We start from the raw sequence: 24,020 nt of genomic DNA, 5'->3' as shown, positions 1-24,020 counted from the left end.
TCCACGTTGTGCACCTGCAGTGGACAGTGTATTCTCACTTCGGTACTCTAAGCAAGCGGTATAAAAGTAGCCGCTCGCGCTTCGCGATCTTCGTACCAGTCTGGATGTGGACAAAGTACTCTCGCCCGTCGCCGATTGTCCATCTGCTGCTTCTAAAGCGAGCATCGGTATCTGCCAAAACTCGTGCGGGGAGCCTGCCGGAGATACGCGTCTGCACGACTGCTTACGTTATACCTTGCCCTCAGCATCAAGCTTCGCGCTACAAAGGGCTCATGCTGCTATCACTCAGCGGTGCTGTTGACCCTTTCCAGATAGCCGTGCGGGAAATATATCTGCTTTCTTCCTATCTCTCATGGCATGTTTGCCGCAGAGAGCTTTCACTCTCCTTCACTAGCCGGTACCGAAACGTGACGCATAACCAAGGGAGCAAACCGGCGTCCTCCCGCTATCAAAGAAGAAATGAAGACCCAGACTTTCAGCCGGTGATGATTGAGAGATTCTGAATTTTGGCACTTTCGCATGCTTCCTTGGCTCGGAGCGGATGCCGTTGATGCCACACTCTAAACTATGGTTCTCACACGTGTCTGCTGGCCCAATAACGTCACCTGCCAAATGTTGGCTACCTGATGAAAGCCACCGCAGGTAGGTTGCGTGCTAACGCGAACTAAAGGAGAAACATCCTGCATTCCGAAGCCACTTCGCAGCAGTACGCGTCGACACCTACTGCATGCCCGCTGTAGCGTACGTCTCATGGTAGGCGAATCTCTGTACACAGATGAGTGATCACTGGTGGGCGTCATCACACTACCCAGCACAAATACCGTACACTTCACGTTAGACAAACGTTTTTGCAGATTCACGTAGTCGCTGGTAGGACACGTCATCGAACATCAGAACAAGGAAAGAGAAACAATACAAAGGGAGGGGCTCGCTCGACTTACATCTTTCCGGGACAAGCACTCTGCATCTTTCACGATGCTGCTGGTGGAAAGCTATCAGAACGAGAGCGAGGCCGCGCTGGCTGCCCTAGTGGATGAAGCCGCGCGGGCTGGCTAGAAATTGCACACTGGAGAAAACGGAGTACTCTTTGGACCATCGCCATGTCAACGGCACGCGCTCAGCTGCGGAGCGCTTTTGTTAACGTCACAGCATGCGCGAAAACTACAATCCTACGGGCCTAGATTGACACACACAGAAATGTAAATCTGCATAGCCGAGGGAAAGTGAGCCAGTGTGCCTTCTTACCATGGGGCGACGCGCCGCGAGGGGCGACGTAAATCACTCCGAGGCAGACAGCGTGCGATTGCACCCCAGTGCATATTGAGTACAACGCTGACGCGCAACGGTATCCTGCACTTTTTCATGAAAAGACGGCCACCAGGGCACGGCTATCTCACTGACGGAATACTACACTGCGCGAAACCGTGGTTCGTTCGGTTTGGCGGTGCGTTCTTGTCTGGTCGTCACCTACCTGCTAGCCTACAGATGAGTTGTCGTTCCGCGACCAGGTCAAACCGGTGGTTCACAGTGTAAGGGACCACGCTCGCTCGTGCACTCGTTTGTTCTGGCAAGAAGGTTAGTGGTGAGTCTGCGCAAATGAAATACGACTAACAGCATTCGGGCGTATGTGGTGTATAAGGGCAGCCCCAGCGTCAATAAGACTGTGCAGTTGCCGGGATGGCTGGGGAAAAGAAAGGTCGTTACACGATTCTCAAGGAGCCCTGCAACCTCGTGGCGCTTTGCTCGTAAGGACACCAGCTCTTCCACGCATTTTTGTTCGCACGACTATGAGCTACGACCGTGACGGATTCACGTTTCCCATCATCGTGACAGGGATGTCCCTCGTTCGTGCAAAACTGGCAGCAACAGAAGACTGGGGGCTGACTGCCTTGTGGAAGTCCTCTTGCTTAGCCCGGCGAACGTGTTTAGTGCTCCCTCTCAGAGCGGTGGATGTGTGAAAGCGCGACGTCTCCCACTTGACCATTGATTATGATGTAGGCTGGTCCGGCAGGGTCGCAAAGTGGGTGGCATATGGTTGAGTGTGCGGAAAACGCTTTCCGTATACGCGGCCGCATACTTCGGTGGCGGGGCTTCACAAAGGGAGGGTCATGCAGGGACGTTCCTGGCTGCTCTCCAGAAAAAAGGGTGGCCAAGGCTGTATCTTGGAAGGAGGTCTGTCATTCACAGTGCAAGTGACTCTGGTGTTACGAAAGATTCAAAATCCATGGCTGTCAGATGCTGGTGACCTTTATCTCGCAGTCAGCGGGAGCCGCTATATTTCGGCGGGGAACAGCCTCGAAAGAACGATGCTGCGCTTGGTGGATGCAATGCCGATCTCCCGGCTGCCATTTTCTTGTTTACTTTTACACATTATTGCGTACCAGCAATGTGAGTTTCTGATATGGATGGGCCGGGTTATGTCTCCGCGACGAACTGCGATTCGGGCGAGTGCATTGGTAAGCTCTGAGCCTGCTGAGCGGGCCGGAGAAACACAGAGACTGGACACAGTAGGAGCGGAAGCCGAGCTTCCTTTGGTAGATAATGCCCGTGCGAGAGACACCCTACCACTATTGTACATATTACGGAAGAAGCGGGATGCCATGTGGCACAGAGACAGTGGCAGCGGATGGTGGGCGAAGACAAAAGCGAGCATCCACGAAGAGGTTCCTGCTCCGTTGCAAAATGGTTTAGCTCTTGTAGGGCAACGTCCCGCATGGAGGGAAATGCCTTCTCCCATGGCCAGCCTCGAACATGACAAGCGGTCTCTGGTGCATCAGCGTAGACTTGCCGAGGCCCCTGCACAGCAGAACAAAAGGACTACGCAGAAGAATCCCAGCCCCCACGAGGGACGCATGGAAGAAGTTCCATTAGGACAGCACCCATTCGTTCGCCAGAAGGTCGAAGAGCTAGTGGAGACTCGAGTGCCTCGAGAACAGACTGTCATGAAGGCAGTGAGCCGCCTGGCCACTCTGCGCACCACGTCGCAGTATCACGCTTCTTCAGTAGGAAAGTGGGAAACGGAGAACTTCGAGACATGGGTGAAAAGTTACGGTGGACGTGAGGCGGCTGACGATCTGCCGCCGCAAGAACAGCGACGAGCAGTGGGTTTCCCCACGTGGCGTGCTCCACCGCCCACACCAAATGGATACGGTTCCAGGCAAACTCTTGGAGGGGGAATCGGGTGGCGAAGGCCCTGTGGATGGTCGAGCTCTGGTTGCGGTACGCGGTCGCCGAACGCGCTTGAAGCCTTAACACTTCCAGTGGGTCAGACTCACTGGGAGAAAGGCGTCCATTGCCGCGTCCTGGAGTCGGTCAACAGGGAAGCAACGCGCATGGCCATCGTACAGTCCGAGTTCTCACGTAATGTAGCGGGACGTGTTGACGCAGATGCCGGCAAAGCCATGATGGACAAAGACGCCAGCAGCTGGTGGCCCAACCCACAACAGCAGAAGGATGCTGAAGCGAAAGTGTTATCCGTCATGGGAGAGCGCAACTTCAATTGCCTGCTGGCCGCTACCCTCCTTGTTAATCCGGTAGTGCAGGAATACGTACAGTGGCTTGTTCAAGCGGAAGCAAAAGGGGTGAGGGAGTTGACAGTTCTCCTAGAGGAGGAGATGGCAATCGCACGCGGAGGGACACGTTTAGCGTTCGGCGCTGAACTCATGGAACTGCACCTCCGTGGACTTGCTGCCCGACCAGCGACGTGGAAAGATGGCCCATCTTCAGAATTGCTTCTCTGGCTGGCTAATCAGCATTTGCGCAATCGCCAAAACGTTTTGCCGCGGCAAAAGGGCGGACGCCTGCCTCGATCCAGGCAACTTGCTTCACCATCGCTGGGAGCAAGAGTTCTAGACCCTATTGAGGAAGAAGATTTACCGGGTGAGGGCTCGGAGTCCGGACTTGGAGGCGCAGGTATTACCGACAAGCTGAGCCCAGCCGGGAGGCGACCAGGCAGTGCTACGCGCTCGCCAACTTCGAAAAGTACCTTACAACTCGAACGATGTGGATTTTCGTTGAAAGATAAAATATGCCTACGCGGAGAGATTCCCGGCCTAAACCTCATACTCCGGGACTTATCTCAGCAGTATAAGGACAAAGATCCCAATAAAGCAGTGGCAATGATGAGGGAAGCCATTTTGATATCTCTGGGAGATGCGCTGTTCTCACGGATGATGGAGAGACGGGCACTAAAGTGGCATCCTGCTGGCAGCGGGAAAAAAACTGGAACATTTAGTAGAAAAGAGCGTCTTCAGGTGGCTCCTCTTAACCAGTGGAAGGATCTCCTTCGGTGATACGGAATGCGATCAGCATGGCCCTGTTTACCGAGGAGTTGGTCCGTCCTTCTTGTAGTGCGGAAGAGACAAATGACCTGGTCACTGAAAAAGAGGGCAGCGTGTCCGGCGTCCTCACTCAGGGCAGAACGGCTACCAAACGTATATTGCAGTTGTGGTTTCTAAGGGCCAAGCGGTATCATACGCGCGATGTTCGTCGCGCGCGTCCCAGGTTCAGTTTAGGCCTGACGACTAAACGCATTGAGCCACTGTTGCTGTATCCAGGAGCTCAGCATCGCCAGCAAAACCGTAGCTGGTCAAAACCCGTGCTGCATATTGTGTGCGGTTGAGTTTAAAGTGCGGCATCTCTGGCCAGGGCATCTGCCCAGAATTCCGCACGGCATGGATTCGTCAGGCGCAAACGCCTCTAAAGGGGTTGGTCATGCGCTCGCAGAATGTTTAACTTATGGACGTGTACCCTATCATGTAGACCGTCCCAGCGTACAGGGGCAAACACTTTGAAAGGCGTGAGGCCGCGCTCCTGTTACATAGTATGGTGGATTCATGCCAGCGAGAGAGCCTCATGTCGGGGAAAACCTTTTCAGAGACATTAAATGTGCAGTATGACAGCTTGCCGGTTCGTTGTCAATGTGAAGAAATACCGAAATCATTTGACAACATGCGCCGCATACATTATCTCTGTTATAACCAAAGGACATGCGGTGCACATGAACCGATGGATCCGCCTGTAGGGCGCTAGCTCTAAACTCGAAACTGCAGTGCAGTGTTGTCCACGGTGAGTTGGTGAGTTTGCAGCTGCAATTACTAGCAGGAACACAGACCTTGCACCTTTTCTACAGGTGGAGACTTTCCCGCATTCCTGCTTCGGTTTTGTCTCTGTTACGAGGGCTTCGGATTTGTCTCTGTTACGCCGTCATTGTGGCTCAACGGCAGCACCCGCGGTTCCATGGAACAGGGATACGCGACGTGACCCGGTGGCGGACGACCCTTCTATCAGCTGTCAGAAAGGTGGTCATTGTGGCATCGAGCGCATCATAGTGCTCCAGTGTTGTGTACACATGGACGCCGCAGATGAACCGCGGGTCCCGGCCTTCGCACTTTTTTGGGAAAGCGCATGCTCCCTCAGCGACATGGTACTCAGTTCGGAGCCAAATCGATGTCAGCGGAAGCTGAAGCTTTCGTTGCGCTGGAAGATAAACGACCCACAAATTTAGAAGGTGCAGTCCTTGTTGTCTGTAGGCTGTTGGAGTAGTTCGTTTCATCCTGTCTCTAGTGATGCCTCATTAAGAGGATACTGCTCTTCTTCATTTGAGGTGTTCCTTCCAACTAGTCAAGCCGAAAAGGGGCAAGCTCGATCCGTGCAATCAGTTGACCTAGAAAGTGGTTACAGGGAGGCACTTGCTGTAAGTGCCTGCCTGGTCGCCTGGGCTGGAGGGGTTCGCACTGCTGCCTGCGTTGCAGAGGAGGCAGCAAGACCGAGAATGGGGAGATTAAACAGGCACACAGATGCTCCTAGTGTTTGTACGTGGTGATGACGCATTTCGGGGCCTCTGTGCGTACGAACTTAAGAACAGCGAGGACCAGCACCTCACGCGTCCCACTCCTGCCGGCATCCACTCGCCAACTTGGTGGAGAACTGCGAAGACAGGAAGAAAAAACAATCGCCAGAAATGCCAGCCACATGGGTGCCGACCGCACTACAAAGGAAACAACAGACCTGAGCGATGGCCCGCGACAGAAACAGTGACTCTTCCGGAACACCGTAAGTGAAAAAAGGCACATCCGCGGCAGGAAGGACCCACACGGTTGACCAGACGCATGGATGTTGCGGGAGGCCGAAGCAGTGGCGCCAGGGGAAAACAAAACGGTAGGCCGAAGCCTCACATGAGGGAGACAGGCGCTCGATCTCCTGCGGTACTCGCACCGTCGGCAGGCACCCGTACCGCTAGGCCCTTAGGTCACGCATTCCTCGCACGCGTGTGTGCAAGTTCAATTGTTGCGCTTCATATCTCTATTCGCGTCGCCCGTTTACGGCACAGCACCCATGCTGCTCAATGTCCACCTGACACAGAGTTTTTGTGTCCGCCCTTTCGCGTTTAAATGCTCACTAGACGAAAAGAAACAACCAACAGACTGTCACGTTGGTTCGCCTGAGTTCTTATCTTCGCCTGGAATCAATAAATCGCGGAACCAGCGAAAGCCCAGTTGGTGCCCGACAGCATCCTGCAAAGATAATAACAATAGCGTCCTTCTCTTTTGCCAAGACAGCCCTCACACGCCGATGGCTCAAGCATCCTTCCTTTGGTTGAGTCAACAGTGTGCTTTCACCCTGCTTGACAGCGGCGTGACTTCGTATGCAGCTGGCTAAAACTAATACCACCCCGTAAAAGCGACAAATCTTCGACAAATCTTCTTGCGCTGCTGGCCGTCTGCAGGAGGACTTCAAGTAACGTCAACTTTTCTTGCCATCGATATGAGCAGCTGAGGCGGCACGCGAGAGTGCAAGTGTGCAGTGCGCCACGCAGACGAACAGCGCGCTACCTGTACCAACCGTTTGCGACGCCGGCTGTAAACTGACAGGAACCAGATCGACGAGATGAGCGGTTGCAAGCGGTTGTGCGCAGTCTCTAGCAATGGATACTGGAAAGGAGGGGGCATCACAGGGGTAACGGAACGTGTGAAGTCACAAACCCTGGATCTTTCAGTGTCTTCCGGTGTAGACAGACATAAGGCGGTAGCCCAACAGAAGGGCATTGATGGAGAACGGCAACAGTGGAACAACGTGCGCGCCTGGTTCGTCTTCCAGCCATACAAAGGAATAACTCTTCTCGCGTGCAAGAAACTTGCGCATCCGCGCTCATCCTCCCGTTCAGTTCGCCCGTCTAACAGTACCTGAGATGACGTGTCCGCGTTCTTGAACGTGATAAGACACACGCCGCTTCATCTCCGTCTGCCCAATAAGTTTCGTGACAGCAGCCTCCACTGCAGGTGCTTAGGAGAGACTGCTGCTCACACGTAGGAATATGATTTGGAGTGAGTATCCGACGGATTGTCGTCCGGCGTTCCCCGACTTGCCTCACTCAGGATACCGGATCAATCGCCCTCGCGTCTGCGGTTGTGTGATGCGTCGCAGCGCCTGCGGATTTGATATCTCCTCGGCGTCATCGACTAGCGAGCTGTTCGCCTTATGAACGCGCAACAGAACGATTCACTGTGGATATTTCATGCGGAAAACGTGACGCAGCGGCTACGCGGTGTGCACCTCCACATGCCACCGGATGAGCTCGGGCGAAGCCCTGACGTCGAAATTTTGCCGGCTCAACGCGCGTGAAAGCTTCAGAGCCAGCGGCACCAGCTGACCCCTGGTGGTGGTTTCTGTAAAACGGAGAGATTCCTGGGGATTGTAGGAGTACGCATATCCGCACATAGTCTCACTCACTCGGCTCCTCCTCCGTACAGTCTGCTGACACTGCAAGGGAGGGCCTGGAGAGCGTCGACGCGTCTGAATCGCCACTTAACGCCGTTGCACTATTCTACATGAACAGCGTGCTCAATGGACGCGAGATAAGCACTGATACCGAATTGAAATATGTCCGCAGGTTCATGACTCATCCTGCATGGGGATTGTGTGTAGCGGAACACAGGACCAGCAAAGTAACGCAGAGCTGGCGGCAATGACGGCCTTTTATTACCTTTTTCTTTATGGCCTGCTTTTCCCGCCCGGTTCCCAGCGCCAGCGGGAAGGCCTCGCGCCGACAGGCCAGGTGTCTATCTACCAGCAACCAATCGTTGACGCCAAAGCGATAGACCATGCCACTGGCGCCATAGTGGGCATAGCCCCGCGCGTTGATGGCACGGATCCACGAGCTCTTGGCCTCGTGAGGGGGCGCTGCGCGACGCGGAACGCTGCGAACGTTACCACTACGTCTCAAAGAGGAAGTTATGACGTGAACCTCGTACATGGCAGCAGTGCCTCTGCGGAGAAGTCAGCTGGAACGGACGACCAGCACCCAAGTCCAACGATGTTGCTGCTGCCCCTTGCAGGGGCGTTGACTGCACGACTGGCGCGCATTCCCAGAACACTGCCGGGCCCTCGTGAAAACTTTTCTGGGCAGCGCCGGCGGTTGGCAGCATCTCGCCCTGAAGACAGCGACCAGAGGGTGACACCACTTCTGCCCCCCATGCTGCCTTTCTCACTACCCGCAACTCAACTGCACCCGTACTTGGAGAAAAAGCTTCACGCGCATGTGTCCTCCGGGATGTCGGCAGAAGCAGGTCTGATGAAGGCCATTGCGGAGCTTGCAAGATTGCGAAGTTCGGCGTCAGCAGCAACGCATGCATTGCTGCAGTACGACCCAGATTATTCCGAGGAAGCATGGGTTAAAGACTTCACTAAATTTCCGTCTTCCAGCGCTCCGATAGCGAAGAAACTCCTTTCTGGTCCCAAGGCCTTCGCGACTTGGAACGCACCACCGCCCACGCCAGCCGAAGATAGTGCCGCTACGAGCGTCCGAACATCCCCCCGAAAGACGCTGCAGCGTCGCTGGCCGGATTCTGGTCTTGATTCCTCCTTGGCGGCGGTAATGTCAGAGCATCCGCTTCCCTCGGGAAACTCCGAATGGGAAACAGCTATAAAGAGCCGCGTCACGTCCGCGATTGAAAAGGAGGCAAGACGACTGGCCGTAATCCTCTCCATGTTTTCAAGAAATGTGGCCGGACGCGTCGTTTTGGGTGAAGCAAAAAGAACCTTCGATAACGATGTCAAAACCTGGTGGCCTTCACAAGCGGCATTTATGAACGTAGAAACAGCCGAGGCGGCCTTCGTGAAACAACGGGACCTTGAGGCTCTCAAGGCCGCATTCCTCCTTGGCGGACCGTCAGTGCGCTCGTACTACCGATATCTAGTTCAGATGGAGGCAGGCGCCGCCCGCGAACTCACACAAATACTGAAGGCGGAGAGACACCGTGAGAAGCTGTCCATGCATCCCAGCGTATGCAGGCCACTCTTAGAAATGAACCTGAGAAGACTCGCTAGAGAGACTCCGAAATGGGCAGACGGCCCTCCGCGCGACTTGCTCCTTTGGTTCGGAGAAAAGCATCTGCGAGAAAACCGGGCAGCCCCGGGGGGCATGGGCACACGACGGAAACCACAGAAGATACGGCTACCGCGAGGACCGGGGAAAAGAGTTCTTCACCGTATTGATGAAGATTCCGGAGGGGAAGTAGAGAGCAGATCTAAAGGAGGAACGTCTGCGGGTCAGAAAAGAACCAAACCCCCTTTGCCAGAGTGGCCGATGTCTCTAGAGGAAGGAATCAATCGCGTGCTGGGAGCATTTTCCTGCGGCGAACAGGAAGCCCTGCGGAAATGTATACCCAAGTTTGACGATGCGGTCGCTGATGCGGTGCGTAAACATAAGGGATCGATTCCTCAAGTGATGGTGAATCGCGTGAGAGAGGAGATTTTGATCAAATTAGGGGACATTATCTTTAGCTCTATTCTGGAGGAATCCTCATCCAAGTGGCTACGCCGTCCCAAAAGGAGATCGCTGAAACGAGGAGAGACCAGTATGCCTTGTGAGGCGTCGGCCGTTCCTCACTGAAAAGACACGCTGGAGAGAATGGTGGACAGCAGGTTCTCTGGTTTTTTTTTTCGGTGGCCTGCTGGTGACAGGTTAAGAACCCGGCGCAAATCGAGGATTGATTTGCGCCAGTCTCAAGTACAGTTCCCAGTAACACTGCTTCTGCAGAGCGACATCGTTGATACGTGCAAGGCCATGGAAAAGTGGCAAGGATACGCGGCTGCAGAACTGCTTGATTAGACTAGCGACTTGGCGTGCAACGAATGTGAGGATTGTAGTGAGACCGTGAATTTTTGTTCTTGGAACGCACGGCGAGGAGGAGACCTCGCGGAGTGCCTTGAGAAGCTCCGCTGGAAGGCGAAGCACAGGTCGCTGGGCGGCGGCAGGCTACGCGTTACGGGGGCAGGTAGCAGTCCTTTTTTTAAAACTCGTCGTCACGTATTGTTTTCGTTGGGAGATGGTGAACAAGACGAGGAGACCGAGGACCACTTCGGGCCCCGAGTCCCCTTCGAAAGCGTGGGGAATGGCGCGACCCTTTAGGAGACACCGTGTGTGCCGGATAGAGTCGGACGTGAGCAGCGGACTGTGGCGGGCGACGAGGGGGAGAGAAGGCCGCCGCGGTGAATCATCTGCTTGACCGAGTGTGCAGGACAAGCGACAGTTTTGTGTTCGAAAAGGGGCAGCGAATGCAGCGCGTGAGGCGCTTTAGGGCACGACGCAGTCTTGATTGTCGCTGCATTGCATTCTGTCTAGGGGATTTTTCGCCCTTGCTACGAGGAAGTTCCCTTCCGTCAACCACGACGCCTTCACTGAAGCAGACCACAGAAGTGTGATTCCCCTCTCGCTGCGTCCTCAGTTTCGTGCCGTGTGAACGGCGAGCAAGGCGAGAGCGTGCGAGGTCCTGCGGTGTCTGAGATGTCGAAGGCGTATAGATATTCGGTATTTCACTGTATCGTGTAACTGCGTTATGTCATTGGGTGCGCGGAGTCACGCCGCGTTTCGGATTTGTTCGGGTAATGACATCGCCGCTGCGGCTTCTAGTATAGCCCGGAAGCCGACAACATGGTGTGCTTGTAGTAAAGCCTGGGATTTCTGTAGTCGAAACCCGCGCATTTGTCAATCGGGCGCCTGAATTCGTGTCAGAGGCATCTGCGCCAGCACTGCAGTCACTTGCCTCCGCAGGGCGAGCCCTTATGTGGAGAACGCCGAGTTTATGCGTCGTCTTGTTGTGTTCCACGCGTGACGCTTCGTTGTGCCTATCTGGGAGGGTCACGCATGGATCATCACTGTCCTCTTCGTGTGATGTATGATAAAGTGGAGGAAGGCGCACGAGAAGCACGAAGAAGAGACCTTTTCAGCTCACACGTTCGCCTAAGCCTCTCTCCCTGTCCATGTCATCGTCCCCGTGGCATAAGTGTCTTCCGTAGTCCGTCGTCACGACCCACAAACCAGACTCGCAGACTATACGCCTGTAGCCCCGAGAACGCACCACGCAACCACCACCAGAGGCACCTGCCGCAGAGAGTCGGAACAGGGAACACCGCTGCCGCCGTCGCCGCACTCAATCAGCACAGCACGGCGGGCGAGGCCTCCGAGCCGCCGCTGGCCGACCGCCCCCGTCTACACTCGCCTCTCTCATCATGCGCATGCGTGCGCCACCGTCTCTTCACACGAAAGCACCGCCCGCCCCTGGGCGAACCGCAATTTGAGACGTCTCTGCGGTCTCTCCCAGGGCAGCTCTGCGTGCCCTCAGCTGCCACGGCTCTTCGCTTTACGCCTCGCCCTGCCCTCTCTTTTCCTCGGACCAGGCGAGACCTTGGCAGCTCGCTACGCCGCGTTGGCTAGCGACTGACTTCGCGTCGGCCTCCTCACGCGACGACAGCCTTCTTCTCGCCGCACCCTTCGCCTCTTCGGTTGCTGCATCTCCGCGGCTACCCGAGCCCCTCTGCTGAGATTCACAGCCGGATGTATCTTTCGCCGCCTTGACCTCCTCTCCTCTCCCTGCGTCTCCACCGCCTTGCTCGCGCCTCGCTAGCGAAGACCGTCGTAGCTGTGCGGCGCCGGTGGGCACTCGCTGCGAGGCAGACACGCGCAACGGGAGCCACGGGACAACATGCCATAATGGACCTCTTTGCAGCGGACGCGAGTGAGGAAGGCCCGCCGTCCGCCCCCCTGCTAAGCCTAAACCCCGCAGAGAGCGGTTGGACAAGGAGAGCGGAACTCAGAGCGTCTGCCAAGCCGGCGTCGCCGCGTGTCTCTCCAGAGTAGACGTAGCTGAAGCGGCAGGCCGGCGAAGTGCCCCTCTGCATGCACGCGCCCGACGCAACGCCTTCCCCCCTCCGTCTGCGTTTTTTGTGCCACGTGCCGCGAGATCATGACATCCACTTTGGTGGTCGCCTTCTTGTGTTAGTCTGCACGGAATACATGGCACTATCTCTTTGCGTTAACGCGAAGAATGCATTGGGTTCTCAACATGAGGGTCGCGAGAAGCAAAAAAGAACTGCGATTACGTAAGTCAAGACGGTCAAAGCTTTTCCCCGCCCGCCGCAGCGTGCCGGCGTGCGCGGAGCCCCGATTCGCTCTCTCGAGGTCTTTGGGGACACGTGTCGGTCTCACTCTGCGGCGTAGGGCGGCGGGTCGTCGTCGGTTTCGCGACTTCCGCCGTCGGCCGGGCGGTAGTACGCTGCGCGCGGGAGCGCCAGGTGAACGGCGATGTTGGCGGCGCCGCTGAGCAGCATGAGTGCGCCGGCGAGGCGCCCGAGCCACGTCATTTCTTTGCCGAGAGGCAAGAATCCCACTCTGCACACACACACACGACGCAAAGCCGCGAGAAAGTGAGAAAACGCAGCGAAGAAACGCACATGCGACCTGCGACCCCATGCCAACTAACTGCAGCGCAATCCACAAGAGAAAGAGGCTGCGCCGTGAGATCCCCCACCCCACAGAGGAGAGGCCTTCTAGGCGGCGACTCGCGTGCCGACGCCGCTTCACCGCAAAAGGCGCAGGACCTTAAAGCGCTTCTACAGACGGCGCACAGAGCGGTTTCGACAACTAGCATGCCTTTGCAACGTCTGCAGCGTCTGCGGCGCAGGCCGAGCCCCTCGCTGAAAAACGCAAGGAGACTGCCCGATTCGACGCGGCTCCGCGGCCCCGACTGCCGCGTTCCACCGCCCCGTCCCACGTGGTTCCACTCTCCGCGGAAGTCTCTGCTTTCCGGAGACAATGACACGCCAGCCGCCGCACGTATCGCCTCAGCGAAGGCCCGTTTCGTTCCGTCCCGCCTTTCCTGTCCCCTGTCTCTCCTTGCAGCCCCGCGGGCCTTCGTTTTCTCCTGCGCTTCATCCACCTCGCGTGAGCACCGCGTCCAGCCTGCTTGTAGGGCCTCGCGCGCTCTTCGCGTGCCCATCCTCCCCCCCGTCCTCAGCCCTAAACCCGAGAAAAGGTCGGTGGTGTGCCGGTCTGAGACGCTTTCCCGAAGATCGGCCGCTCCTTTTCGGGCACTTACAGGACGTAGAGGACGCCGCGGAAGCTGTATTCGCCGAGAAGTGGACAGAGGCCCATCAAGACGTTGAGGCCGTAGGGCGAGAACTCGCAGAGGAGACCGACGATGCCGAAGCAAATGAGTGCAAGTCCCACAATGCCAGTCGTGTAGCAGGCAGGCATCGCGAGGTTGACGACCCCCGCGAAGCAGAGCGCGGTCGCGGAGCTCGCGGTGAAGACGCGCACCAGCAGCGGCACGCGTTCCCAAAAGGTCTCTGCGTCCATGGTGCCCTCGCCGCGAAGGAAGAAAACCGCGCGACCCCACACAGCCCGAGAACCAATCAAATCAGATATCGAGGAAAGAGTAGCTATCGGCAACTCCGGTCGCGGAGCTGAGATCTCAACAGCGAGGCAAAGTCGTCACGACGAGCTCGGCGCGACGTCGCAGACACGCGCCCGCCCGACACGAGGGCGCACTCGACGCACAGCGCGAGTCCGGCGAGAGGAGGGACAGGTGGAGCGCCTGGTGCAGCCGACGCCTCTGGAGTTGAACCGCGAGTGGAAAACACTGCGAGGGCGTGAGCATGCAGACCCCACTCGCCGCGACGAGCCGAAAGAGAAAGATGCAGTTGCGTAGAGAGACAAGCAGAAAGGCTGGGTCGGAAGGATTTGTCGGCCTCGCTGCCTGCGAGTGCCGCCTCGAGGCGCGAAAGACAGAGACAAGGAATCGACGAAAAGGTGGAAAAAGACGAAGCAGACAAAACTCACCACCGGCCGTAGACGGCACAGCGCGTAAGAGTGAAGAGTGAAAACGTTTCTTTTTATCGCACGTCTGGGCTGTTGAGGGACAGGCGCGCGTGCGGTTCTCAGGAAAGGAAAGGCGCCAGAACGGCTCGCACAAGGACGAACGAGCCAACGTGGAGGGGAGCCGTCAGCGGGGGAGGGACGACGACGAGACGCGACAGAGGGCCTGAATCGAAGCAAGACAGCGTCCCTGACGTCCTCGGCGGATGCGTCGCGTGGCGCCGGCGTTCACACACTCCGCGCCCGGAAGCCTAGACGCTGTGGGGAGGGCGAAAGGCCACACGCAAGCGAGGGAGGAAATCGGGGGCGGAACTTTAAGACGCTGTCTCTTCTGTCTAGAGTGAACGACCGCCGACAGCAGCCCAACGCGCTGAAGAGCTGCACCGACTGAGAGGCGCCTGGGTTCGAAGGACGAGACGCGAAGAAACAGCAAACGAGAGTCGGCAGACAGGGCACCCGCCACGGACGCGGGGCGCTTCGACGGCGTCGATCCAGAGACGGGAGCCCTCGACAGCGGTGGTCCTGCCCCTGTAGCTTCGCCCTGCCTTTGCTGCTGAAAGCCTGCACCGAGGCAAAGCAGACCGGAGGAGAGGAGACAAGGAAGGCGACAGCCTCGTAGGGAACACAGGAGTCGCGAGGAAAAGCTGCCCGCGCCCGAACCCGGAGCCGCGGTAGATCTTGGTTGAAGCAAGGCCCTCCTCAGGGAGACTCCGAGAAACGCCTTGTGAGGGGAAGGGGGGGCGAGAAAAGAAAGAAGAAAGGCTGACGAGGCCCTCGGAAGAGGAAAGGAAACAAACAATGCAACCAAGCGAGACTAACGGGCTCAACGGCACACACACCCTTGTCACCGGCGCGGTACGCGCGGTTCAGGACGGCCGAGGGACGAAGAATACCGGAAGACGCAGGCGACCCTAAAGAGAAAAAACAAGAAGGAGCGAAAACGACAAATCAAGCGCAAAGGAGAGACAAAAAGAAGAATAAACGACCGGTGATGACACGCGCAATCGCGCGGGAGCACGCCAGACTTGAGCGGGAGAGCGAAGCAAAAACCGAACAAAAGCGAAAACGAAGCAGAAAACACTGCATGGAGCAAGAATGTACGAACGTTTGCCTGCTTTGCTAAAGAAGGAGAAAAAAACGAACATCTCATAAACCCGCACACATCACAGCGGGGAAGCTGCCTTCTTGTACGGAAGGCTCGCTGTGTTTTTGCTAGTCGGCCGAGCCCCTCTTTCGCGGGCGTGACCTCCTCTTCCAAAACCGTTTCTTCTAGCGAAACCCTACCAAAACCCCGAGGACGGAGCGTGCAGCGAAAAACACGGTTTCGCCACGAAGTCAAGAGCCCAGGTTGCGTTGCTTAGACAAACCGAAAAGAGGCGGCTCGTCGTTTCGCTCACGCACTGCGGTTCGAAAGTCCCCCCCGACTGTGCGACAGGGGAGCCGTGCCTCAACCTGGCGTGTGTCTCGCGGGTGCATCGTCGGTCTGAGAACTCCGGATGCGTTGTTGCTCCCAGTTTCTTGCCCCTCTCTGCAATTCACCTACGAAGACTCCCGCAAGCAGTGAGAGGACGCAACAACCTCTAAAAAACACATAAAAAGGGCATCCGGCACACTTTGGACCGCCTGCGACTCCACGCCGCTAGCGGACCAAGTGTAGGTGCACCCTATTCCTGCCTGCATTGCGTTTTCCCTTCGACATTGTGCAACGAGCAAGTGGAAGCGCACACGCAGGCGTTTACATACTGACCAAGCTTTTCTCGCTCCCTGCTTCCTTCGAAGGGGAGGTCTGAAGTGGATAACGAAGGGAACAGCGCCAGGGAGGCACACTCCACCTTCAATATTACGCATACAAACTACTCATACTGTAAAAACCCGAAGACGCATGTTGAAGGACCGCGTTCGAGTAATGTCTCTACGCTGTTGCACCTGGCAAGGTGGAACCGACCGAGCTTCTCACGCATACACCAATAATAACTATGCATGTATATATATATATATATATATATAACTTCTGTATGCATATAGACGGAGGAAGCGCACAGGGACAGCCGACGTACGCTATATATAAATATATATACACATATATATGCATAGTAGAGGTTCGTCTACCGATGGCTGGGACAACACTTGCACAAGTGAACACAGTTGAGTTTCGAATAGAGTCTGAATCGGATGGCTGCTGGCCTTCTGCCGCAACACACTCCACCGTGAAAACATGTGCCTCGCTGCAGGCCTGTACTCCTGCTGTGATGCTGATTTGAACCTGGGACGTGTTAGCAGGAATCTTCTGCTTTTCGTGGTATTCTGCCCAGGACGTGTGGCACAGCTTGTGTAGTTTGCTCTACTGAAGAGCTTGCCGTAGTTGCGTTTACTCCTGTCCGTAGCGTCGAGAGGAAGCTCATGTGCATGCATGCAGAGCGCTGTATTCATTATGTATACGTAGTAATACTGAATAAAATTCAGTTCTTCTGCTGCGGCGTTGACTGGAAACCGCAGTTCCACGAGCCAGCAGAAATCTGTAATTGGCGGCAGAGGTCTTTCTCTCCGATTGTGCCAACTCACTACCGTGAGTGCGAAAGCAGAATTTGTCGTACTCAGGTTGACAGTTACTCTTGTTTTACTGGGAGTGGCTGGTCTGTAACAAGCAGCGATTTTTGATTTCTCAACGCAGCACCGAAACCGCCGCACACCGTCAAGTCAACTATTTTTCACCAAACTAACTGATCAAAGAATGGCTCTTGCCAGAGAGTCTTTCCCACACATGCGTTTGGACTGCAAATTTACACAAAATTATCTACGGCATCCACTCGCCGGGTGTGAGACCGTGTTTCGGCTCGCACTGCTTCGCGTCCTGCGCATCTTATCTCCTGTGCGAGGAGCGTCAGTCTCTCTCTATCTATCGCGAGTCACGTGCGCGTCCTCTCTGTGGAGAGACACCGAGCGGCGCGACCGAAGCAAGCGAAAAAGCGACACTCTCTCAGTCGGCTCATCCCCCCTGAGGCGCGACGCGCATCCTCGCAGGGGACGTCTCGCGCCTGAGGAGAAGACTCACTCTGGCGAGCCTAAAACAATGAAAAGGGCCTGACATCTGAGGCGCCGACGCCGTTACGGCTCGACGTCCATGCTCTGCGGCCTCGCCTCTGGCGACGCGTCCCCCTTCTCGGCCTTCGCCGCCTGCCGCACCGCTTGCGACGCGGACGCCTGCGGGCCCTGATGCGCCGGCAACTCGGAAAACATAAATTCTTGTTGGTACTCCTGAGAGGACAAAAGAGACGCACAGACACCACCATGACACACGCCGCAGCAGACGCATTCACCGCAGCCCTCCCGCGGGCTCTACAAGTGTAGCTCGATGCTGCGTCACACCCACTTGGTCACCGCCAGGCGACAAAGAGAGAAAAAAACGAACAACGCAACGCAGAAATGCTCTGCATGCTCGCTGCGTGCCTGGATTGCGCTCAGGCCGCTCTCTCCGCCGGAAACCAAGAACGGCCAGTCAGCCGCAGGGCTGCAGAGTGGACTCGCGAGACCGACCCTCCACACTCGAATCCCCACTAAAAACACAGAAGACTGCGCAAGCCGACGCACCTCTCCTGCCGCGGCGCTCAGCGCCGGTCTGGAGTGGTTTAGGCATCGCAGAAACACCTACGGCCCGCAGCGTATGCGCGACGCGCGGAGAGCGCCGCGAGTGAAGTTGTTTGTCGTTTGTTGCTCACCACTAAATACTGCGTGGATCGCTTGACATCCATGAAGAGCGAATAGACTCGGCGGACGTCCTGCACGGTGACGACAGCGCCCTTTCGCTTCCGACAGACCAGATTCGCGACGGTGATGAGATGCAGCGCGTAGCGGAGCGAACACTCCGCAGCGATTTTGCACAGCAACAGCCGCGCGTTCTCCTCGAGCTCGACGTCTTCTTCCTCCGCACGCAGCTCAATGATCTGTCACACAAACCGCACGCAGCCGCGGAAAATGAAAAACAACTCGCCAACAGGCGCCGATCCCTCGCGCCCAGAACCCCGACAGCATAGAAGACTAAGACGCGAGCGAATGCGCGAGAGAAACGCCTGCAGCACTGACCGCGTCGAGCGACACCCAAGCCGATGCGAGGACATCGACAGGATGTGACAGTCTGCCACGTGGCTGCTGGCAAAGTGGACTTTCCGCGAACGCCAAACAGGAAAAACAGATCGCGACACAACGCCGGGCAGACTCAGCGGGGGCCTCGAAGGCCGACTGCCGCGCTGGAGTAGAGTAGTTCGACGGGGGCGTGCGTTAATGCAGATGTGAAGAAACGCATGCAGCTGTCCACCAGGACAGGCGGGCGTCGCATGCGACGGAGGAAACCGTGGAGACGCGAGAGCGCGACGAGCGGCAATCTCCCGCGGGCAGATGCACCACATAGGAGGCCGCAGAAGCGCCGGCGGAGATGCCAGCGACAGGCCAAAGTCCCACAAGACGGCACCTGCCGCCAGGTGCGTCGTTCTCAAGTGCGAGGATCCTACCTTGAGCATGTCCTTCTCCTCGTAGGGCTGCGTGGGAATAATCAGAGTGCGGTCGAGAAGGTCCAGTGGAATGCCGTGAGGAGACTTGTAGTCCGTGCCGCGAATCGTCGTGATGCCACGGTTGGTAGCCATGATGACAATCGGCGACGTTTCGTGCTCCAGCGCACTGAACAGAAAACGCCGGAGAGCCGCCAGGGCGACAGTGAATCGCGGAAAAGCCGCACACACCGCAAAAACCGAGGACCAATGCGAAGTGACGGCTGCAGAACGTCACCCGAGGCCGCTCACATCCGCGAGGCACGCGCCCAGACAGCTCAGTGGAAGGCGCAAGGCGCGTCCGCGGCAAAAACGGGCGGCGCGGCACACAATGGCGCCGAAGAAGCCGGTTGCGATAAAGACTGGACTCTCGCGCATCGGCGCGGCTCACCGGTTCAGGAAGGAAAAACACTCGATGTCCAGCATGTGGACTTCGTCGATGAACAAGACGCCCTGAGGAGGAAACCCACCGACAGAAAAGAGAAAAACCGCACGATGCACGATTTGCGCACGATTGACTCGTTTCGCCATAACTCCCACACACCGCAGCGAAAGCGATTCGCCTGCCTCGCAATTCGGCGCCCGGACGCAGAAGAAAAATGAGCCCAACGATTGTCGCGGCTGAGACGCGCGGCCTGTGGCGAACACGCGAGGCGACGCATGCAACCGAAGGATGATTTTTTCTTGACCTACCGGAACGACGTCGGCCTTGCCCTCTGCGCGCCAATCAGCGACCTTCTGATCAATTTGCTCGCGGACTTCACTTTTAATTTCTCCCGTATCGCCAGCGAAGAGCGCGAGGAAGCCTTGAGCTCTGCGATTCACAGCCGATAGCCACACACCACAAACCCACTCCTCACCCCGCCTTTCAACTGCGAAGACTTCGCCCGACAACCGATGCTGAGAATGACGCGCTTCTTGGAACGCCACCGCTTCAGGAAGTGATGCCCCGGTTCCTCGCGGTGACTGCTAAAACACGTTTGCCTCTCCACTGTGCCAATCGAGTTGCGCGGCTGCTCTCTGCTGTCCCCCTGAGACCCCCCCGCCCGAACCACCACGCCCTTCTCATTGTCCCTTGCGATCGCCTGTGCTCTGGGGTGTGGCGTTCGGCTCGCGTCACCCACCGGCTGTTGATGACGTCGATCTCGTGGAGCGTCACGGAGTGCACCACTTCCTTCCGCTTCTGCAGCTCGCCCTCGGGGCACTGGAAGCAAAGAATCCGAAAAATAAGAGAAAATCCACAAAAAATTAGCAAAAACATAACAGAGGAAGGCCAGCCTCTGGCGAGCGATTCGCACACCTAGCAGTCGCCTGGGCGACTGCCAAATCCTCAAGCCCGAGCGCGACCTCGAAAGCGGCCTCGCAGAGCGGAAGATGAGGCCTGTCGCCTTGAGTTTCATGGACAACACAGCGTACGCGCGGACTTCCACGCTGTCGCCACGTTTGGGGTTTCAGAAGCTCACCTGCACGAAGCGCGTCGCAGGCCCGACAGCGTCGTAGTCCTTCGCGCGTGAGAAGCCGCGGCCGACGCGCGTCACCTTCCCGGTGCTTTTATCGATGGTGATGACGTCGCCGGCAGTCACGCCCTCCTTTGTGAGTGCATCTGAAGAGGTCAACACGCGTGTAAAACGCCGAAGTCTCACATGCCTCCGCAAGCTCGAGGCGCCCGACCTCAGCGAACAGACATCGCGCACAGAAACGGGCGCTCTTCAGTCAGTGCGCCCGTTAAAAGAGAAGGGGAAGAAAAAAACTCACGCATCCCCTCCCGTCCAGCGTCAGCAGCGCCCTCGGCATCGGGTCGCCCGTCTCTCCGCTGTCCGCTGCGGTCGCGGGCGAGCGGCACTTGCATCGCGAGAATAAAGCATCGAAAGCCAGGCGTCTCTAAAGCGTGCCTTCGCTAGAGAACTGTCACCCGCGGCCCTCCCACGGTACTGAGTAAGTTAACATTGAAGCGTATCTAGTGTACGTTTGAACGTAATCCGTCTTTGCCTTCTATATTGTCGCCGCATTTGAAAGGGCTTCTTTCTTTCCGCGCGAGTAGTTTTCTTACCAATCATTTTGGTGCCGAGGTCGTAGAGAGTTTCCATCTCGGTAGTTTTGAGCATCATTCGCCCCGTGCGCGCCGTCGGCTGCCCAGGCTTGGCGCTCGTCGGGCGATTGATCTCGATCTCCACAACCTCTGAATAGGAGACAGAGCCAAAACGGGATGAAATGTGAAAAAAAAGTGGCGCTGTGAGCACACCGCACTCGAGAACGCGGAGGCAAAGGACGACGACCAGCGAATAAAATTTCACAGAAGGACTGCAACTCCAACAACAGGCATGCGCTCACGCAGCGACCAGACCATGTATCTCCTTCGACATTCGCCCAGCCCAAGACAAGCCCGCCTTCAGTCGACTGTGTAGATATAGATACATATCTGTAAATGTATATATATATATAGATATACATATATATAAAACTAGATGTACTTACATAAATATATATAGATGTAAATCAATATGCTACGGACAGCCACGCTTTCGCGTGTCTGCATCGTTCTTCTAATACGTGAAAAGGCATCGCGCTGCATGTGTATGAAACAGCCCTCCACAGCAAATGCGTGCATCTCTAAACAGCCAACTACATCTTGAATATGAAGATTTGCGACGATTCGCAGCTGCAGAGAGGCGGTTCGATCCGGTTGCCTCACCTCCTTCGATGATTTCAGCCTCTTGCTTGATGAGGACGTTGATGGAGCGCCGGAAGGCTTGAGTGAGAGCCTCGGTTTTAGACATTTCCAAGCTGAAAATTTCGCTCCCGCTGATGTGTGTGAACGGCGTAGACTGGCGCACACACAGAGGAAAGAGAGGGAGGGGAGCCCGTATACACTGGCTATCCGCGACACCTGAGACTTGTAAGTGACCACTGCATAAAAACGAAAAATTTACACGTACATCGATGAGGAGATATACATTAGTATCTATATTTGTATCTAGGGTGTATGTTGAAATACGCATCCACAGCGAAGCTGCCGTATGCGCTCGATACGGAGACCAGCGGTGAATCGCCTGGGACAAGCTTGCAGACAGGCATACATATGTATATATATATATATGTATATATACGTATGAATACGTATATTTGTGGTCCGTGTCGGTGTCAAATTCACATGTGAGCAGCCACATGCCTTTGCAGAAGCGCGAGATGGCTGTCCCGCTGTCGCACAGAGGAAGACCGTGAGCAAATACGACTTTTTTGTTTTACCTCGCCCAACTCTTTCGCGACAGCCATGGCAATCGCAGTTTTTCCGCTGCCGGGCTGACCGGCGAGGAGCACCGCGCGGCCTGCGATTCTGCCCGCCTTGACCAGCTTGCACACGAGGCCTGGACACATCGGGAAACAAAAAACGAAATCGCGAGCCCGCACGAACCGCCGACGCGCGCCTCTGCACTCCTCTACTAGACCAAACGCCTGCTGCGAAAACACGACTCAGGGCTGGCGCAAAACGAAGGCTTCGCAGCCACTCCCTCACACTCGGATACGCCGCGCAGCAGAGCCTCGCAGAGAGCTCGCCGGTCGAGGGCGGGTCGTCGCCCGCGGCACCGAGCCTCGCGAGCCACGCCGCACAAGGCAGGCGAGCCGACAGAAATTCTCACCTGCCGCTTTTCGTGCGTCGGGTTGCCCCACCATGCCCTGCGAGAACTTCCGCGGCTGCAGCGCGTCTGTCAGCCCGAGGCCGCGAATGTGCGAGTGCGCGGCGATGCGCTCGACGCGACTGACGTCGCAGACTTCCTGCATGCATCGAATGCCGGCGCCAGCCGGCGCGGAGTTCGCGGTGGCGACCTCCATCGCGCACCAAACACCTCAAGCAGGGAGGGCAAACGTGGCAGGCCAAAGAACGCGGCGCGGGCGAGGGCGGGGGGGGGGGGGGGGGGGAAGGGGCAGCCGGAGAAGACAGAGGAAGAGACTCAGACGCGGGAAGCAGACGAGACAACTGGGCGGACGACCAGCTTTCGCGACGTCAAACTCCCTGCTCAAAGCAGTCGCGAAGGAGGCAGGCGGGGAGCGAAGACGCGGGCGGGCTGCTGCAGCGGGCGAGGATAAAGAGCGCAGAGGCTCCACAGGATACACTCGAGCGGAAGAAGACCAAACCAACGAGAAAGAGAGGCGCGTGGAGGACAAATCACAGGAAAGATGCGAACGACGTGATGGACGAGAGGCCACGGAAAGAAGAAGAAGCCGCTGTCGGTGCGTCGAGAGGAAGCCAACCACGCGAGTTAAATACCCGACTCAAGCCGACAAGAAGGGAGAAGAAGAAAAACAAGCACGGACACCGCGAACGCCGAAAGTGTGACCTCACCACGAGGCGCACCTAAATGAGTCTTGCAGGCACTCAAGGGCTCAAGGAGTGAGCCGCAAAGTCGAGTTGAAACATGCGAGGGGGGGAAGATCCAAGTGGGTGTTGCCTTTGTGAAAGGAATGCGAGCACAAGTTCCTCCGCGTGACGAGCGAGGCGCTCTCGAGGCGGAAGAGGCAGAAAGGAGAGTGCACCACTCCGCGTTCCGCAGCGGAGAGAGCTAGTTGGGAGCTTGAGAAATGTCTTCTCCAAGAGCCCTCTCTCCTCGTATACGCCGCGGTCCCTTCGCTGTGAAGAGCAGATGCGATTTGAGCGGATACAGACCTCCAGCCCCGTGGAGGTTCAGAGAAAAGCTTAAGGCGCACCACTGTGCGTTCCGAGAGCTGCGGACTCCAAAATGGCGGCGCGAGCCTCTCGAGAGAAGCACGAGAGAGGAAAAAGACGAGGAACTGCCTAGGGAAATGGGAACAAAAAGCGTTTGAGTTGCTGCAGGGTTCAGCAGCCTCTCAAAAGTGTGCTCCCTTCCACTCTTTCCGCACTTTTCGCACAACGCGCGAGTCCTCTTCTCGTCGCGCTTCCACGCGGCTCTCTCTCGCGTGGCTTTCCGGCCGAGCAGCAAGGCTCAGAGCCGCAAGATTAAGAGTGCGTCTGCGGTAGAGAACAGGTGAGTGAGGCCGCCGAACTTTCGACGGTGAAACGCATGTAAATACCTGAAACCGGGGGAAGGAGGAAAAGGGAATTCTCAGGCGCGCGAGCGATCCAAAAACGCGGAGGGAAAGAGAGAAAAGACGGTGGAACGGAGAGAGGGAGAGAGATGAGAAAAGAAGGACGAAAAGAAGCGGAGGTACACACAACGCGAAACAGCGTATGCGCAGTTTCCTCAGCGTGTGCAGCAATCGCCGTTGCACAAAAAAACTCCCGCGATCCCAGAAGGAGACGGGGCCGAGTGCACACTAGAAGAGTAAAGCACTAAAATCAAAGAGAA

At 56.7% G+C, this 24,020-nt stretch overlaps 4 protein-coding genes across 4 annotated transcripts; 2 read left to right on the top strand and 2 right to left on the bottom strand.

Annotated features, from left to right (window-relative positions):
- Positions 1–2,723: 2,723 nt before the first annotated feature.
- On the top strand, positions 2,724–4,292 carry BESB_021120 (uncharacterized protein; the record flags this gene model as incomplete). Its single annotated transcript, XM_029360821.1, has 1 exon — positions 2,724–4,292. One exon carries the CDS (start codon positions 2,724–2,726, stop codon positions 4,290–4,292), a length of 1,569 nt encoding a protein of 522 aa, XP_029216180.1.
- A 3,617-nt stretch (positions 4,293–7,909) lies between these two features.
- BESB_021110 (uncharacterized protein) lies at positions 7,910–9,892 on the top strand (the record flags this gene model as incomplete). Its single annotated transcript, XM_029360820.1, has 1 exon — positions 7,910–9,892. The coding sequence occupies one exon, from the start codon at positions 7,910–7,912 to the stop codon at positions 9,890–9,892; it is 1,983 nt and encodes a 660-aa protein (XP_029216179.1).
- A 2,010-nt stretch (positions 9,893–11,902) lies between these two features.
- BESB_021100 (uncharacterized protein) lies at positions 11,903–13,636 on the bottom strand (the record flags this gene model as incomplete). The annotated part of the gene is made up of 2 exons (XM_029360819.1): positions 11,903–11,945; positions 13,377–13,636. The coding sequence occupies 2 exons, from the start codon at positions 13,634–13,636 to the stop codon at positions 11,903–11,905; spliced, it is 303 nt and encodes a 100-aa protein (XP_029216178.1).
- A 3,624-nt stretch (positions 13,637–17,260) lies between these two features.
- Positions 17,261–22,527, bottom strand: BESB_021090 (RuvB family 2 protein; the record flags this gene model as incomplete). Its single annotated transcript, XM_029360818.1, has 11 exons — positions 17,261–17,410; positions 17,872–18,096; positions 18,661–18,826; positions 19,088–19,149; positions 19,390–19,510; positions 19,821–19,900; positions 20,160–20,299; positions 20,747–20,875; positions 21,389–21,521; positions 21,943–22,061; positions 22,335–22,527. 11 exons carry the CDS (start codon positions 22,525–22,527, stop codon positions 17,261–17,263), a joined length of 1,518 nt encoding a protein of 505 aa, XP_029216177.1.
- Positions 22,528–24,020: the final 1,493 nt, after the last annotated feature.

The sequence above is a fragment of the Besnoitia besnoiti genome, chromosome XI (genome assembly GCF_002563875.1).
Source record: "Besnoitia besnoiti strain Bb-Ger1 chromosome XI, whole genome shotgun sequence".
Classification (NCBI taxonomy): Eukaryota; Apicomplexa; class Conoidasida; order Eucoccidiorida; family Sarcocystidae; genus Besnoitia; species Besnoitia besnoiti.
This window is presented reverse-complemented; position numbering and strand designations above follow the sequence as displayed.